Source organism: Felis catus, chromosome B3 (assembly GCF_018350175.1).
Source record: "Felis catus isolate Fca126 chromosome B3, F.catus_Fca126_mat1.0, whole genome shotgun sequence".
Classification (NCBI taxonomy): domain Eukaryota; kingdom Metazoa; phylum Chordata; class Mammalia; order Carnivora; family Felidae; genus Felis; species Felis catus.
In genome coordinates this window covers 31249521-31267782 of record NC_058373.1, presented here as the reverse complement: position 1 = coordinate 31267782, position 18262 = coordinate 31249521, and the positions used below count along the sequence as shown (strand labels likewise).

The window sequence follows — 18262 nt, the reverse complement described above, 5'->3', positions numbered from 1 at the left end:
TTTGAGAGGGCAGACCTACGTTGATGGTTCATGTCATTTCTAGGGGGAAGCAACATGAAGAGAATTTGGAGGAAAAACAGAGTAGTGTGACTGGGACATTATACTACATCGAACGAGGGGGAAAGAGCTAGCCCACAGAGGGGTCAAAGCTAAGAAACATACCTACCAACCATGCAATTAAATAAACATATGTGGCTGTTTTTGTTTATTTATTTACCTTTCTTCTTTTTTAAAAAGGGGAGGGGAGCTTTTTGGTGGGGAATCGGTCTTTTTCATAAAAGGTTATTTGTGTTGATCACTTACCAAAATGAATTTTACTAACATTTCCTTAGCTTTAACCTCAACCTCATTAATCCCATTCCTCTGAATTAATCCCATTCCTCTGAATTAATCCCATTCCTCTGAAACTGTAGTCTGAATGGCTATCCTAGAAATCCCTCAGACCTATAAGTCTGGTTCTCCAACAGCTGGGTCTCCAATATTATGTGGCTTCCGAAGTAAGATGGGATTTGTGTATTTTATTAATTCTCTCAAGAGGTAAACCTATTTATTAGCTCTTTAAGCACTGAAAGCCTCCAAATCTATCATAGCCAGTTAAGAAGTTTTCTCAGCATACAGTAGCAACAAACCCATGAAATCAATGGCTCTATGACAGTTCATTTTCTGCTTTTCAAAGCAAACACATGGAACAATACCTAATTTCAGTTCAAACTCATTTCCCTTTTATTAAAGTCCAAGTTATCATTACATGGTTTGGTACTCAATAAAGGAAAACTTGTTCAAATAAGGTAATATGTTATCATCAGTATTTCCAGGTGATTGTTTACAATCAAGTAGCAGTATGAATAAATCCTTGAGAAGCCCATCTGTAAGAGAAAACAGGAAGAATTAGCTAGAAAAATAAAGGAAGCGTAGAAATCTTACTAAAAATGACCTTTTTTAAAAAAGTTTTTTATCTAAGTAACCTCTACACCCAACACGGAGCTCAAACTTATGACTTTGAGATCAAGAGTTGTGGGGCACCTGGGTGGCTCAGTCGGTTAAGCATCCAACTTCGGCTCAGGTCATGATCTCATGGTTCGTGGGTTCGAGCTCCGCATCGGGCTCTGTGCTGACAGCTCAGAGTCTGGAGCCTGCTTTGGATTCTGTCTTCCTCTCTCTCTGCCCCTCCCCCACTCGTGCTTGGTTTCTCTCTCTCAAAAATAAATAAAACATAAAAAAAAAAAAAAAAGTTGTATGCTCTTCCAACTGAGCCAGTCAGGTGCCCTAAAATTAACCTTCTTTAGAGCAATGGTCCAGGGAAATCACTGTCTCTGTGTAGCCTTTTCTGTTCTTACTTACTCCTGCCTATACCCAACTCACAAGGGACTGGCTCTGCGCCTTTTTGTTGTTTATACACCTAGTACTTACTGGGGTAGTCCTCTTTTCTAGTCAGAAAAATGCTAGGGAATTGCCCTTCAAAAAAAATTTTTAGGGGCACCTGGGTGGCTCAGTCAGTTAACCCCTGACTTTCGCTCAGGTCATAATCTCACAGTTCCTGAACTTAAGCCCTACATCGGTCTCTCTGCTGTTAGCACAGACCCGCTTTGGCTCCTCTGTCCCCCTCACTCTCTGCCCCTCCCCCGCAGGAGTGTGTGTGCTCTCTCTCACTCTTTCAAAAATAAATAAAACATTAAAAAATAATAATAATAAAAATACTAAACAAATTTTTTAAAAAATATATTAAAAAAGAAAGAATATCATCACAGCTGGAATATATCCTATATAATAACAAAGATCTTCTAGACTCCTTGGAATACTACTTGATAAAATAAAAATTAAGCTAAAGTGTTTAGACAACCTTGTAAGAATCCATTACGTAATATGAACAACAGACAAGAGCTTCAAAAATGTAAGTAGGAAATACTCTATTCCGAATGCCTCATTTTCTCATAGAAATCATTAGTACACACATTAAAAACATTTCCATTTATTACAAAGATGAGCTATCTGAGTTCAGGAGGGAGGGGGGAGGAGGAGGAGGAAGGGGAGGAGGAGGAAGGGGAGGAGGAGGAGGAAGGGGAGGAGGAGGAAGGGGAGGAGGAGGAGGAAGGGGAGGAGGAGGAGGAAGGGGAGGAGGAGGAGGAAGGGGGGGAGGGGGAGGAGGAGGAGGAGGAAGGGGAGGAGGAGGAGGAGGAAGGGGAGGAGGAGGAGGAGGAAGGGGAGGAGGAGGAGGAAGGGGAGGAGGAGGAGGAAGGGGAGGAGGAGGAGGAAGGGGAGGAGGAGGAGGAAGGGGAGGAGGAGGAGGAAGGGGAGGAGGAGGAGGAAGGGGAGGAGGAGGAGGAAGGGGAGGAGGAGGAGGAGGAAGGGAGGAGGAGGAGGAGGAAGAGGAGGAGGAGGAGGAGGAAGGGGAGGAGGAGGAGGAAGGGGAGGAGGAGGAGGAAGGGGAGGAGGAGGAGGAAGGGGAGGAGGAGGAGGAGGAAGGGGAGGAGGAGGAGGAAGGGGAGGAGGAGGAGGAAGGGGAGGAGGAGGAGGAAGAGGAGGAGGAGGAAGAAGAGGAGGAAGAGGAAGAAGAGGAGGAGGAGGAGGAGGAAGAAGAGGAGGAGGAGGAGGAAGAGGAGGAGGAGGAGGAGGAGGAAGAAGAAGAGGAGGAGGAGGAGGAAGGGGAGGAGGAGGAGGAGGAAGGGGAGGAGGAGGAGGAGGAGGAGGAGGAAGAGGAGGAGGAGGAGGAGGAGGAGGAGGAGGAGGAAGAGGAGGAGGAGGAGGAAGAAGAGGAGGAGGAGGAGGAGGAAGAAGAGGAGGAGGAGGAGGAGGAAGAAGAGGAGGAGGAGGAGGAGGAAGAAGAGGAGGAGGAGGAGGAAGAAGAGGAGGAGGAGGAGGAGGAAGAAGAGGAGGAGGAGGAGGAGGAAGAAGAGGAGGAGGAGGAAGAAGAGGAGGAGGAGGAGGAGGAAGAAGAGGAGGAGGAGGAGGAGGAAGAAGAGGAGGAGGAGGAGGAGGAGGAGGAGGAGGAGGAAACGCTGGTGTTGGTGGTGGTGTTGGTGGTGGTGGTGGTGGTGGTGGTGGTGGTAGTAGTTAGTAGTGGCAGTAGTAGTAGTATGGGAGTGGACAAAGATAAAATTAAGACTCCTGCTGTAAAACGTTTAACCGATCTCAAAGCATCTTTATCTTTTGAGGGATCTGACATTAGCTCCTTCAATAATTTTGGGTGCACTTTTCGCTCTCTCTTCTTAAAGTAGGCTCCATGCCCAACGTGGGGCTTGAACTCATGACTGTGAGATTAAGAACTGTATGCTCCATTGACTGAGCCAGGTGGGGATCCCTTGGGTGCACTTTTATAAGACAGTTTAGTTCCACTATTTTAAAAATAAATGTCTTAGGAAGCAAATTCTCTATTTAAGCCTCATTGTTTACCTCTGAGGAATGAATATGGCCTTAGTAAATGCCTAAACAGGATGTGCAGCACAGTAAGAGCAATGGACTCTGGAGCTGGACTGCCTAGGTTTAAGTGTGAGTTCCAGTACTAGCTATATGACTTTGGACAAGGTGTCTCAGTTTCCTCATCAATAAAATAGGAAAAGGAGAATAATTCTAATGATAGTACTACCTCGGGGCGCCTGAGTGGTTCAGTTGGTTAAGCGTCAGACTTCGGCTCAGGTCATGATCTCACGGTTTGTGAGTTCAAGCCCCGTGTCAGGCTCTGTGCTGACAGCTCAGAGCCTGGAGCCTGCTTTGGATTCTGTGTTTCCTTCTCTCTCTGCCCCTCCCCCGCTTGTGCGCGCGCGCGCGCGCTCTCTCTCTCTCTCTCTCTCTCAAAAAATAAAAATAAATAAATAAATGATAGTACTGTCTCATGGGACAGTTTATGAAGATTAAATGAGTTAATATTGGGGCACCTCCATGACTTATCAGTAAAGTGTCTGACTCTTGATCTTAGCTCAGGACTTGATCTGAGTCATGAGAGCCCTGCATTGGGCTTCACTACTTAAAAAAAGAAAAGAAGAAAAAGAATTAATATTTATAGAGCACTTAAAACAGCACCTGACATAGTAAGAGTTATATACACTATGTATGTTTATTAAATAAAATAAAATTGAGTTCCTGCTTTACAAAATCCTTTGTAAAACAAAAGATTTTCTGCACATTCCTCACTACCTAGACAATCTTGTGGCTGTTTTTATCACCTGCCTTCCCACAGAGAACAAGGTATCAAATAAGTTTTTTTTTTTTTTAATTTTTTTTTTTTTCAACGTTGATTTATTTTTTTGGGACAGAGAGAGACAGAGCATGAACGGGGGAGGGGCAGAGAGAGAGGGAGACACAGAATCCGAAACAGGCTCCAGGCTCTGAGCCATCAGCCCAGAGCCTGACGCGGGGCTCAAACTCACGGACCGCGAGATTGTGACCTGGCTGAAGTCGGACGCTTAACCGACTGCGCCACCCAGGCGCCCCGTAAGTTTTTCTTTTTTAATGTTTATTTTTGAGAGAGAGAGAAAGAGAGCGTGAGTGGGGGAGGTACAGAGAGAAAGGGAGACACAGAATCTGAAGCAGGTTCCAGGCTCTGAGCTGTCAGCACAGAGCCTGACGCGGGGCTCAAACCCACAGAGTGTGAGATCATGACCTGAGCCAAAGTTGGATGTTTACCAACTGAGCCACCCACAAGCCCCATCAAACAAGGTTTTTTATCAGTGAATATTTACTTGACTATTAAATTCTAACTTGGGCAAAAACAAATGCATCAAATTAATAAAACTCTGTCGTTAAAAATAAACAGATGTACAAAAACATGCATAACAAATAACTTATATGCAGTGGATTACCTTTAGTTTGGGGGAGGTAAAAGGGCTGGAATTAGGGAAGGGTGCACAGAGAGTTTCAACTCTGTGAAACCAGTCATTTCTTGGAGGGAAAATGAAGCAACTATGGCAAAATATTAATATCTGAAAGATCTGGGTGTGATTACATTTATTGTATATGCTATTCTTTTTTTTTTTAATGTTGATTTATTTTGTGAGAGAGAGAGTGCGCACGCATGAGTGGGAGAGAGAGGAAGAGAGAGAATTCCAAGCAGGCTCTGCGCTGTCAGCAAATAGCCTGAGGCAGGGCTTGATCCCACGAACCATGAGATCATGACCTGAGCCAAAATCAAGAGTCAGCCACTTAAATGACTGAGCCACCCAGGCACCCCATATGCTATTCTTTACGTTTGAAATATTTTATACGGATTTTTAATTACAGAGGCGTCTTCTTGCCATTACAACAGTAAAAGAACAATTATAACAACTAAAAATAACAATTCTAGCTCCTTAAACCTATCATTAGTACTCTCTAAATCTCTATGTTCATGGCCTCTAAGGAGGCCATTAAAAAGGTCTTACTCTGAGAACACTGAAATGTCATTGACTCCCCCTTCCTGGATTCATTTCCTGCCTTTATTCAGTGGTGTGTTGCTTACCCATGGGGTTTACACTTTGTCAAGGCCCAGTTCCTCTGGAGTGGAGATTCCCAGTTCATTTAAAGTTGGTCTAAGTTCCTGGATGACATAGGGGTAGATTTCCTTATGAGGTCCTGCTTTGTCCTGATGGCAAAGAAAATATTCACATTTAGCTCTCTGAAAAGCTGTTTCTATTAAAAAAATGAACTTGAGAATACTTTTAATCATGTATGCAGAGGCTAACAGCAGGGAATACAAGTCACATACTTTTAACTTATTAGTCCAATAAAGAGAATAAGCTATGTAGGCGCTATTCAAGGTAGGCTTTAAAGCACCTTGAGAAAAACTAAGACCATTAGGCTAAATCCAGAAACAAAACAAAATAAAACATAACATTTTAAACCCTGGATAAAGCCTTGAGTTACAAGAAAAGGTGGTGATGACAGAATTTTGTAAAGATAATTAAACATGCCCAGCAGGCTACAGGAATAATTAAGTTAACACAAGAAAAAGTTTTTAAATTTGCCTCTAATTTGAGACCTTAACTAAATTAAGTACTGGTGCTGAATGGATTGATAGCCTACAGAACCCTTAATTATTTTACCCATTGTAGATAAAGTAATGTCACACTTTCCCTCTTACAGACTTGAAAAGACTACCGATTTCCAGGGCAAAAGAGTTTTGACAAATACTCACCGTAATATATAATTATACCTGTATTTTCACAAAGTTCCTCAAGGACAAATATTAAAAAGTCAAATGAACTAAGATAATAACAAGCTGTTATTCTTCTGCCTTTAACAAATTCTAGGTCTCCTTAATTGTATTTTTTTTTAATTATAAAATTCTTGTTTAAAATGTAATCATTTGATATGTATCAAATGAACTATGTATGAGGTCACACCACAAAAACTGAAGTTTCTTCAATTAATATACTATGAATATTTAATGTTAAATACATTTCCACACTATTAACAGATAACCTCTTGAAAAGTCTCATCTTAAGAAACCACTAATATTTAACTTCATATCACAATTAGAACAAAGATAAACTATAGTTAAACTTTTGTACATCCTTAATTATTTCCTTAAGATAAATTCTCAAATGCTGAACAAATGGGGATCAAGCACAATTTCTAAAACCTTGCATAAATTCTGCCAAACTGCCCCCCAGAAAGACTGTTAGCTGCAATCTACATTTCCTCTAGCTATATCAGAACTAATTTTAGGTTATTTCAACAAATTCAAAAACACAGAATATGCCGATACTTAACAACAGCCCACCCACTTCCAGAACAACTTTATTTAGCATTGTTACTTCACTGACCTTAACAACCTCTAGGATGCGAACTGCACTAGCAAAATCATTTAACCGTCTGCATGCCCGCAAAGCAGCATCAATGATTTTAGGTTCTGGAACCAGATCATAGCCAACAAGCGTGTTCATTCCTGTCAAATTAAAAACAAGAGCCATATCAACCTGAGATATCCTCATAGAAATTACAATATACTTACTTATATTTTTACTGAGTCAAAGACACATGATCTTGTCTGTTTGGGCCTCTATTCTTTTATCTATAAAAGTAAGAGAATCTAGGGTTGCCTGGGTGGCTCATTGGGTTGAGCATTCAACTCTTGATTTTGGCTCAGGTCATGATCTCACGGTTTGTGAGTCTGAGCTCCGCTTCGGGCTCTGTGCTAACAGCTCAGAGTCTACTTGTGATTCTCTGTCTCCTCTCTCTCTCTCTCTCTCTCTCAAAAAAAAAAACAAAATAAATAAATAAAAAATAAAAAAGAAAGAAAAAAAGAGAACCTACCTTTAACAAATTCTAGATAGTAAGACCACAGTGGATCTTCCACAGTGAAAGAACTATGCAATAGCATGCAGATTAAAGAAAAAAACAAAAAGCAATCAAAAACCAAGAGTCTTCTTACATGCAAACAAAATTTTCATAATTAGTTGGTTTCTTTTCAAACAAGAGGGTCATTTTTTTCTTTAATTATTTATTTTGAGAGAGAACTAGGCAAAGAGAGAATCCCAAGTCAGCTTTGCAGTGTCAGCACAGAGCCCAAAGGCAGCTCAATCTCACGAACAGACGCCCCAAGAGTCATTTTCAACTCATATCCTTAACTCTTACACAGTGTATGTACTTTTGTTGCTTTAAGATAGATTTGGTTGGAAAATAATCTAAAAAACAACCAGAGAAATGCTTAGGGAGAGTTAATGAAGCTCAAATGAGGACATTAAGTAGATACAGAGAAGCATTAGTGCACATTCAACCAGAAAATGACTGGGCATAATTACTTTCAGCTTTGCACAAAATGACACATAATAAAATTTAAGATTCTCTTAATGGGAGTGCAGAATTGCTGTTCTTTTCATTACTGCTACTCAAGATTATTCAGTAAGGATTTTCCTGGTTGCAGCAAAATAAGGATTATTATTCCTGTGGATAAATGTGAATCACTTAGGTTTCTCGCTTTTAATTATTTTGAAATACGTAAACAAAAGACACAGTGACTACAATGGTAGAATATAGTCACGGAGGGGCACCTGGGTGGCTCAGTCAGTTAAGCATGAGATTTCAGCTCAGGTCATGATTTTGCGGTTCCTGAGTTCAAGTCCTGTATTGGGTGAGCCCTGCTTCAGGTGAGCATGAGCCCCATTTCGGATAAGCCCTGTTTCGGATGAGCCCCACTTCTCTCTCTCCCCTCTCTGCTCTTCTCTCACTTAAGCGTGCTCTCTCTCTCTTAAAAACAAAAAAGAAAAAAAAGAATATGGTCACAGAGACTGAACTAAATTACCTACTCTTAAAATTACTTAGCTACCGGGGCGCCTGGGTGGCACAGTCGGTTAAGCGTCCGACTTCAGCCAGGTCACAATCTCGCGGTCCGTGAGTTCGAGCCCTGCGTCAGGCTCTGGGCTGATGGCTCAGAGCCTGGAGCCTGTTTCGGATTCTGTGTCTCCCTCTCTCTCTGCCCCTCCCCCGTTCATGCTCTGTCTCTCTCTGTCCCAAAAATAAATAAACGTTGAAAAAAAAAAATTACTTAGCTACCTATTAGACTAGTTATCATTAAGGTTACCTACTCGTGTTCAGTACACATCTACAATTAGGAAAAACAAGTTCTAGCTTACTTAGACTGAACACTTATTCTGGGCAAGAGACAAATCATAACTTAGAAGAAAATAACAAAAAAACCAAACTATTACCGAGATGGGAGGAGAACCAAATAACTACTTCCTTAAATTATCTATAAAGGACAAAAGTGTTAACTCTTGTTCACATTGACCTATCATTTAACAGTGACTTTCAGTCAGGGGTGATTTTGTTTCCCAGCAGACAGTTGCCAAGGATGCTGCGAAACATCCTATAATGCGAAGGACAGCCCTTGCAACCAAGAATTATCTGGCCCCAAAAGTCATAAACTTTCCCAACTGAAAGCTGCATGATAATACCTATGCTTACATGATGCATATTTTCCAAATAGTTGTTTTCAACAGAGTAGTCAAACACTACGAAGTATTTCCCAATTCTATGCCAAAGCAGACAAATATGCCTATGTTCCAATTACCTTTACGCAATTCCCAGGCGTCAATATCTGGCTTGTTGAAGTATGTCACCCAGCGAGCATCAAACTCCTCATCTGTTTCATGTGACCCATGGGAGTAGCAGCGAACTGACTGGACAGCTGCAATGAAAAAAGAGCAATGAGTTCAATGTTCAGAAAGAAACACTACTTGATGTATCCTGTTAATACACTGGGGTATTTTTGTTGTTGTTGGTTTTCTTTTTTAAATTGTGTTGAAATATATACAAAAAATTTACCATTTTTACTACTTTTAAGTGCACAGTTCAGTGGTGTTAAATATATTCAATGCATTAAATTCTGAATCAAGTATATACATTATGGTAGGAAAATTACTCAGCAGGTCAAATGAAACAAATCTTCTATACTGATACGATGGGGCATTTGGGTGGCTCAGTCAGTTAAGCATCTGACTGGCTCAGGTCATGATCTCGAGGTTCTCAAGTTCAAGCTCCATATTGGGCTCTGTTGTCAGTACAGAACCTGCTTTAGATCCTGTCTCCCCCCTTCTCTACCCCTCCCCTGCTTGTGTGCTTGCTCTCTCTCTCAAAAATAAACATTTGGAAAAAATTTTATATATTGATATGAAAAAAATCGTTTCCCTCTAATGTGTAATGCCGGCTTCAAATTGCTAAAAGTGGTTCTTTGGAAGGAAAAACTATTTTGTGTTTATTTATTTATTTGAGGGGGGTGGAGAGAGAGAGAGAGAGAGAGAGAGAGAGAGAGAGAGAGAGAGAGAGAGAGGGGAAGATCAGGAGAGGGGGCAGAGAGAGAATCCCAAGTAGGCTCTGCACTGTCAGCAATGCAGGGCTCGAACTTACAAACTGTGAGATCACACACGACCTGAACTGAGATCAAGAGTCAGATGCTTAACCACCCAGGCACCCCAGGAAAAACTATTTATTTATACACTTCCACAATGTCTGAATTTTTATGATAAGCACAGTATTAATTCCTAATTTTAAAAGATGCCCATTCCAATTCTTTTTTTTTTTTTTTAATTTATTTATATATAGAGAGAAAATACGAGTGCAACCAGGAGAGGGGCAGAGAAAGAATCCCAAGCAGGCTCCATGCTGTCAGTGCAGAGCACGATGCAGGGCTCGACCATGACCTGGGCCGAAATCAAGAGTCAGACGTTTGTTAACTGAAGTGGAGCTTGATCTCACAAACTGTGAGATCATGACCTGAGCTCAAAGAGTTGGATGCTTAACAGACTAAGCCACCCAGGCACCCCAAATGTAAGGAATATCTTGAACATTTTTTTTTTTAAAGTAAACTCTATGCCCAATATGTTGTTTGAACTCACAACCCCAAATCACATGCTCTATGGACTGTACCAGCCAGGGGCCCCTATTCCTATACATCCTTAATGCAATAAATGGCAGGAGAAAGAGAAAAATAAAAAAAAAAAAAAACAGAAAAAGATGAAGATATGAACGACTAGCTAGTTCTGGAGATGGGACTGTCACTGCTATATCAAGTGAAAAGATTCTCACTTAAATTACCATTTGAGCCTATAGCAAAATACTTGCCATTAGTCACAGAGACCACAGCACAAGTTCCAATCTTCCCAGAGACCTAAATATCTCCATTATCCAAGCCCAGAATGAAGTAGGACATGTATATAAATGGGCTGGAATTGGCCACGCTTTAACTTCTATGACAAGAAAAAATAATGTATCTCTAGACCTAAATATATTTGATAAGTGCAAACATTTCATCATCAAAAGTATGTGGATACTTAATAACTCTTACAGTACTAATATTCACATTTAATATATCAGAATGTATAGGTCACAACAATCCTCTAACTCACTGTTTTCAAAAATTTAGAAGCTATCTTTTTCAAAAACTAAAATTATCCTTAGCTGAATACTTAAAGCACAAGTATAAAATGTTACAACCACTTTGGAAGACAAGTTAAATACACTCACCATACCACCTAGTAAATCTATTTCTAAGTACTTACTCAAGACAAATGAAATATATCTATTCCTTCCCCGGAGGTAATTATTACAAGTACCTTTCCAACCACCCAGAAGTGTTTCATGATAATCAATTCCTTTTGCTCACTGCTGGGCATGATTTCACTAGATGGCTGGCAGCTTTGTTTTGTTTTCTAACAAAAGAAAAAGATGATCAGCAACTACACATCCTAGTCAAGGAGAACAATGGATCACCTTCAATAATTTGTTCACCGTCCTTCTGGAAGTCCCAAATTACAAACTGGTTGTATTCCCAAAAAACTTTATGGGTAACAACTATTTATAATACCAAACACACACTGCGAACATACATCCCCCTTCTAGCATGGCAAAATCAGGTTCTCCTACATGGTTTAAATTGTATTCCTCTTGAAGTAAAAATAAATAAATAAATAAATAAATAAATAAATAAATAAATAAATAAATAAATAAATAAATAAATGACTGTATTCCTAATTTCAGTAATGGGTAGGAGTAGGATCTATTCTCCTCATTGTGGACATGCCTATCATATGTTTAACGTTTTGATTTTTAAGTAAACTATATAGGCATTCTTTCCTTCCCCTACTAACCCAACTTTCGTACAGCATTTCCACTTAGGTTTGAGGTTTGCAAGGCTTGGAAAACAACTGTGCAGTGCTTTCATACAACCTGAAGGTTCCAGAGTAGGAAAAGAGAAGCATGTACCTGAAAACTGAGACATTTCTACAAACTCAGTCTAAAAAGGTATTTCTAACACTACTTTTTGGCATTCAGTTAAGCATGCTATTTAATTTTTTTTTTCTTTCAATTTTTATTTATTTTTGGGACAGAGAGAGACAGAGCATGAATGGGGAAGGGGCAGAGAGAGAGGGAGACACAGAATCGGAAACAGGCTCCAGGCTCTGAGCCATCAGCCCAGAGCCTGACGCGGGGCTTGAACTCACAGACCGCGAGATCGTGACCTGGCTGAAGTCGGACGCTTAACCGACTGCGCCACCCAGGCGCCCCAAGCATGCTATTTAAAAGAAAAAAAAAGCTAACATATTCAGGAAAATTAATCCCTTTAGTTTAAATTTAGTTAAATCAGATAGCTTTCCACTAATAACTAGTCAGCTTGGATAAAGCCCCCAAAATGGACATTTTGGTGGTGGTAATCCTAGGAGAAATGGAAAGAAACGAATAATGGCAAAGGGCACTGGAACAAGCTCAAAGGTGGCGTTGTTGAGGTGCAAGGCTGAAGAACAGCATGGACTTTGGGACTCAAAGACTGGAAATCTAGAAGTGTGGGAACAGTGCTGAAAAGAAGGTTGGAAAGTGATTAAAAATGCTACCTAGGGGCGCCTGGGGGGCTCAGTTGGTGAACCATTGGACTTGGGCTCAGATCATGATCTCATGGTTGTGGGATGGAGCCCTGAATTGGGCTCTGCACTGACAATGCAGAGCCTGCTTGGGATTCTCTCTCTGCAACCCCCCCCCCACCCCCGCTAGTGCAGGTGCGCGCGTTCTCTCTCTCTCTCAAAAAAAATAAACTTAAAAAATAAGCACTACCTCAATTCAGCCCTATGCCAAGAAACTCACTTTCCTACGTTATCAGGGTAGGGTTATAGGAGCTAGGGTTGTGTTAAGTTTTAAGGGTTGACTAAAAGAATCTAACCACTATTTAAAACATTTTAATTCAGCAGTTACTGGAAAACGATTGTTTCAAGTTGGAGGCTTCTGGAATTCAGGGTGCCATTTAACTAGAGCAAACTTGAAGTCCCTTAGGTTAACCCTTCCAGAGCTCTTTGAAGTATGCTCTCATTTGACCTTGAATAGTCCCATCCAAAATGTTAATCCTTTTGACTTTCATTTTATACAACCTGTTCGGTTTCATAATAGTAACAAAGCCTGATGTATAATTTGCACAAATGAAATCCCCTATAATAAAGCAAAGACATATTAAGCGCTTGTGCCAGGCAAGTTGCTAAAAGTTACATTATTTCATTTAAACCTCACAACTGCCAAATATTCTGATTTTAGAGATGAGGCAATTGAGTCTTTTTCCTTTAAAGTAGGATCCATGCCCAATGTGGAGCCAAAACTCACCACCCGAGATCAAGAGTCAGAGATCAATAGTCAGAGTCATCCCCTGAGATCAAGAGTCTGAGTGCTCTACCCACTGAGCTAGCCAGGTGCGCCATGGCCAACTTGGGTCTTTATGTTAACATGTCCAAGGTCATGCAACTAGAAAGTAGCTAACATAAAAGTAACCAACACTACCTCCTTGTGGCAAATATTTAGGTTGTCTATGGGACAGACACCTAAAATAAAGATTTTTGTTTATAAATTATACTCAAGAGTGGGAATAGAATGCCTAGGAGAAAAACCAACATATCAAAACTTACTAAGATGAATCCCCTTAACCTAGTCTGCCAAAAATCTCTGCCTCTTCTCCAGCTTGCCACAAAATGCAGCAATTCTTGGGGCACCTGGGTGGCTGAGTTCCTTTAACTTCTGGCCAGCTCAGGTTATGATCTCATGGTTTGTGGGTTTGAGCCCTACATCGGGCTCTCTGCTGTCAGTGCAGAGCCCGTTTTCAGATCCTCTGTCCCCCCACTGTCTGTCCCCTCCCCCTCTCAAAAATAAAAAATAAACGTTAAAAAAAAAGATAGCAATCCTTTTCAAGAGGCCACAAGAAAACTCCCTAAAAGGTATCTATATGAAAAAATTGTAGTACTTTAACATTTAGGTAAGGAAAAAATTAAAAAAACATAAAATCTGACAAACATCAGGATGGGCCAAAAATAACTATGGCTAAGAAACAGAAAACAGTTCCACCACTAATAAAAGAATCTGTTTTCCAAGTTGGGCCTCAATTTCCTCCTCTATAAGCTAGTCTTCATAAAGTGCATGCCAGTCTTTCTGTCCTATTGTAAATGAGAGAAGATAAAGTCTAAATTGAATGAACAGAAATACATTTCTTAGGTTCTGAAGAGTCTAGTTAGAACACTCGAGTCAAGAGAACAACCTTATTAGTTTTGAGTTTGAGTTCATGTTTAAATATGCATGCGTAGGGGCTAAATTTCATAATGCAGCATATACTATCATCATGGACCAAGATTAAAGTGCAGTTACACTAAGTAAAAGTACAGTGCTGGACACAAAATCTCCCCAAACACATAAGGGGAAGGCAAAATAAGAGACAGGAATTAGCAGCACATCTCATACTCCAGCAATCAGAGTTCCAATTGGAAGCACGGACTAAAGGTTCCCTTATGTTTGCAGAACACAGTATTCCTGAGTCGGTGGTACTCAACTTTTGAAAGAGTAATATTTTTTATTTTTTTATCTTCTTTAATTAAAAAATTGTTTAATATTTATTCATTTTTGAGAGAGAAAGAGAGCACAAGCAGGGGAGGGGCAGAGAGAGGGAGACACAGAATCCAAAGCAGGCTCCAGGCTCTGAGCCTGGCTCAAACCCACGGACCCTGAGATCATGACCTGAGCTGAAGTCGGACGTTTAACCCACTGAGCCACCAAGGCGCCCAGAAAGAGTAATATTCGTATCATAAGACCTATCAATATTCAGGCTCTCTTCCACAGCTCAAGAAGCAGCCATACATAACGATCCATCGTAAAAACGGAAGCATTAAAACGTAGCATAGCAGTCTCTAAAATGACAGAACGGTCAGTGAAGGTGACATACAAAGCTCTAACCGAGAAAGGCCTGATAAAAAAAAAAGTATATTGTGTCCTACAAGTAAGCATATAGTGCTCGCAGAAGACACTGTGAGTGTCCATGCTGGGGTCTCCGGAAGGGCCACCCCTGCTCCTACACTGAGTGAGACGCGCCTAGCGGCTCAATGTCACCTTCGCCGAAGCGCTGTAGGCCAGCGGCGGACACTCCCAGTCAGATGGCTGCAGGGGTCAGCGCCAGGGAACGGTCACAGCCCAGGGACCGAAGGGGTCCAGTGGGCATGAGAGGTGCGCTGCGCCCCTTCACTGGGGCCCGCAGCAGGTCTACACCAGACTGGTCCGCGGTGCCCGCACCAGGAAGTCGCGCTGGGGGCGGGGGCAGGGGGCCTGGGGACCGCGTCTTCCAGTCCCCCACAACTGGAGGCCGCACAGAGAGCTGCCAACGGTCACCAGGTTCCGCCGCACGCCCGCAGGGCAGGGGCTAGGCCGCTGGGCGAGCCTGCCCTCGAGTGGCGGCGGGGACCCAGGTCACCGCAAGGACACGCGGGCGCGAACAGCGGCGGCGGGGGCCTTACCGGCGGCGGAGCCGGGACCCGGAGCTGGGTACAGGAGGCCTCGGGGGCTGGCACGGGGGGCTGCGGCTGCTGCTACAGCGCAACGGCGGAGAGCGGCGCCGAGCATGACGGCTATGGCGGCGCGCAGTCTAAGGCTGAAGGGAAGCCGGGTGTGAACTCAAGGGCCGCTCCGGAGCTCGTGGGGGCCGGACTCACGCACCGACGCACGGAGGGCGGAGCGTGAGGTCCCGCCCACTGCGCCGCTCGCGCCTTGGCGGGAGGGCGGGGTACCACGAGGATGTTGGGAGGCTACGGCGGCGCGCTAAGGACAAACCATTTCCAACGCTGTGCCCTGTCCCGCGCTGCCGCGTTTGTTTGCAGCGGCCTTCCGGGAGCCAGGATGTAAGGAAGGTGAGCGGTGGGCAGTAGATGGTATCCTGATTCAAGTCCGCTCAGGAAGCGATTTCATCACGTCAAGATGGGAACAATAAGGGGCTCCTGGCCTTCTTAGTCGAGCGTGAGTCTCAGGGTCGTGAGTTTGAGCCCCACTTTGGTCTTAGGGATTACTTAAGAAAAAAAAGGAACCGATAACGATAATAACATTGTCAAGTTGTAATAAAAAGACCTTCTTTGTTTAACGTCCCCGTTTGAGCCTAAAATAAGAGAATGGGAAAAAACACAACTGCTTACATATAAGGGATCTTATTAGTAACTATTCTTATATCACAAACCCGCAAGCATTAAAAAATGAGTTCAGCCACTTCACTACAGGTAAGAAATAAGCTCAGAAAGTAGGTTGTTTGCTGGCAATCAAGGCTCTCAAATCCCCAGTTCTGAGGACTTAACCTGGGTGTTTGTTGTGTACCGACTTACGATTTCAAATCCATGTTTTGAAAGTTTGTTTTAGGCAAAGTTGTTTGCGGTTTCAATCTGTTTAGAATAACTTATTTTGTTGAAATTTTTTTGAAGTTGGATATTAAGACTTTTTTTAATGTTTAGTTTGAGAGAGATGGGGCGGGGGCAGAGAGAGAGATACAAGATCCTAGGTGGGCTCTGCACTTAGAGCAGAAAGCTGGATATGGGGCTTGAACTCATGAACCATGAGATCATGACCTGAGCTGAAGGCAGATGCTTAACTGACTGAGCCACCCAGGCGCCCCAGATATTAAGACTTTGGAGTGAGCAATGGCACCTGGAGTGGAGGGGACCCTTAGGTCATTGGCAGCACGGTGAGGGCATGATGGACTTTTAAACTCTGAACATAAAGAATTTGTGAGGGGGCGCCTGGGTGGCTTAGTTGGTTAAGCGTCCAACTTCGGGCTCAGGTCATGATCTCACGGTTTCTGAGTTCAAGGCCTGCAGCCGGGTTCCATGCTGACAGTGCAGAATCTGCTTGGGATTCTCTCTCTGCCTCTTTCTTGCTGCCCCTCCTCCACTTGAGTGCTCTCACTCTCTCTCCCTCTCAAAATAATAAACTTAAAAAAAAAAAAAAAAGAATCTGTGAGGACTTACCAGAGTGTGTGAACAACACTACCCTCTGTTCTCGGAAGAACTTGAGACACTTGCTTCTGCCGTGGCCAGGCTGGCTGCTCTTGGCTGGCAGTGGTATTAAAGCACACAGCAGTTTTAGGTAGATAAGGGACATCTGTTCCTGCCTTGGCAAGGCCACTCCTTGTAGGCAGTGTCACAAGCCATGTAATTGTCCCTGGAGTAGTAACCTTTAGAGCAGCCTACCTTGCAGTGCCTCGGCCTGCTTACTATGTGCTCCAATAGTGAGGGATCTAGGCAGGCAGCTGATACCCAGCTTTTAGTTGGAAGGACAGACTCTACCAAGAACTCATAAAAAGGTACACCTCAACTAAATATGGACTTTGTTTCTTTCATCTCCAGTTTGTCTGGAATAGTAGTGTAATTAATCTGTCACTGGTTTGGAGTGTGTTATTTCTTATTGACTCTTTGGAAGACATTATCCTGTATGCTACTGGCTTATGAAATATTATATATTATAACTAACAGTGAACCTGTGCTAAGTAAATTGTTGGCGAAGACAGTCCCAGTCTCTGAGCATGCCTCAAACAAAACAATATCTCTGGCCAGACGCCTGCCCCCAATCCCTACAGTAGAGTTTCGACAGCAGACTGCTCTGAAATGGGGTTGATTAAATTCCAAGGCTCTTAACATCTAATATGGACTTACTAACTACATCCTGACATAGGATGTGGTCTGGGCCACTTCCCCAGGCCTGAATTACTGTGCCGCCACCCAGAGTCAATAAGACAGTCTCTTGGTATCCTTCACGCTCTATCCCTGCACTCACTGAGGAAAGAAAAGATGGACACTGAGGCTCCTCTTGCTCACTCTGGCCCTTTCTCCAGGGCGGAAGCATCCACCATTCTCTTTTCCCTCCCGAGCAGTGTGGTTTTAGGGGGTATGAACCTGGCTGGCAAAAGGATAAAAAAGCTTTTCTTTTCAAAGCATCTGCCCTCACCTTCTCCCACCAGCCTAACCAAAGGATACTTGGAAAAGCTTTGACCTCTTTGCGTTTTAATTCGTATTCTTCAAATCTCCAAGGGCTGGAAGCGCAGGATGAGGTCGGGACTCTCATAGTTAAGAAAGTCTTGGGCCCAACTGGTCTCTCTGCTTTCGGTCTCTCCACATTGCTTACAGTGCCTTGGCTCGGCTATGGAGCATTGTTGTTTAATACAATTATGGTTATGGTTTATTATGTGTCACTGCATGCTGCAAACTATTTTTTATTTGTGTTTTAAAGTAAGCTGTACCCCCAGTGTGGGGCGCAAACTCACGTTTTTGTTTTTTGGGTTTTTTTTTGTTTTGTTTTGTTTTTGACATAGAGTCATTTTCTGGCTTCAGAACAATGTGTGATTAATTAACACCTTTATTTTTTATTTTTAAAAATTTTATTTATTTATTTATTCATTTATTTAAATTTACATCCAAGTTAGTTAGCATGTAGTGCAATAGTGATTTCAGGAGTAGATTCCAGTGATTCATCCCCTATGTATAACACCCAGTGCTCATCCCAGCAAGTGTCTTCCTTAATGCCC

General features: G+C 42.5%; 1 protein-coding gene across 1 annotated transcript; it reads right to left on the bottom strand.

Annotated features, from left to right (window-relative positions):
* Positions 1 to 699: 699 nt before the first annotated feature.
* On the bottom strand, positions 700 to 15426 carry LOC101081808 (cytochrome c oxidase subunit 5A, mitochondrial). The gene is made up of 5 exons (XM_003986941.5): positions 15219 to 15426; positions 8984 to 9100; positions 6738 to 6859; positions 5432 to 5554; positions 700 to 866 (listed from the first exon to the last, which is right to left on the bottom strand). Exons 1-4 carry the CDS (start codon positions 15322 to 15324, stop codon positions 5441 to 5443), a joined length of 459 nt encoding a protein of 152 aa, XP_003986990.1. The 5' UTR covers positions 15325 to 15426; the 3' UTR covers positions 700 to 866; positions 5432 to 5440.
* Between the last annotated feature and the right edge of the window lie 2836 nt (positions 15427 to 18262).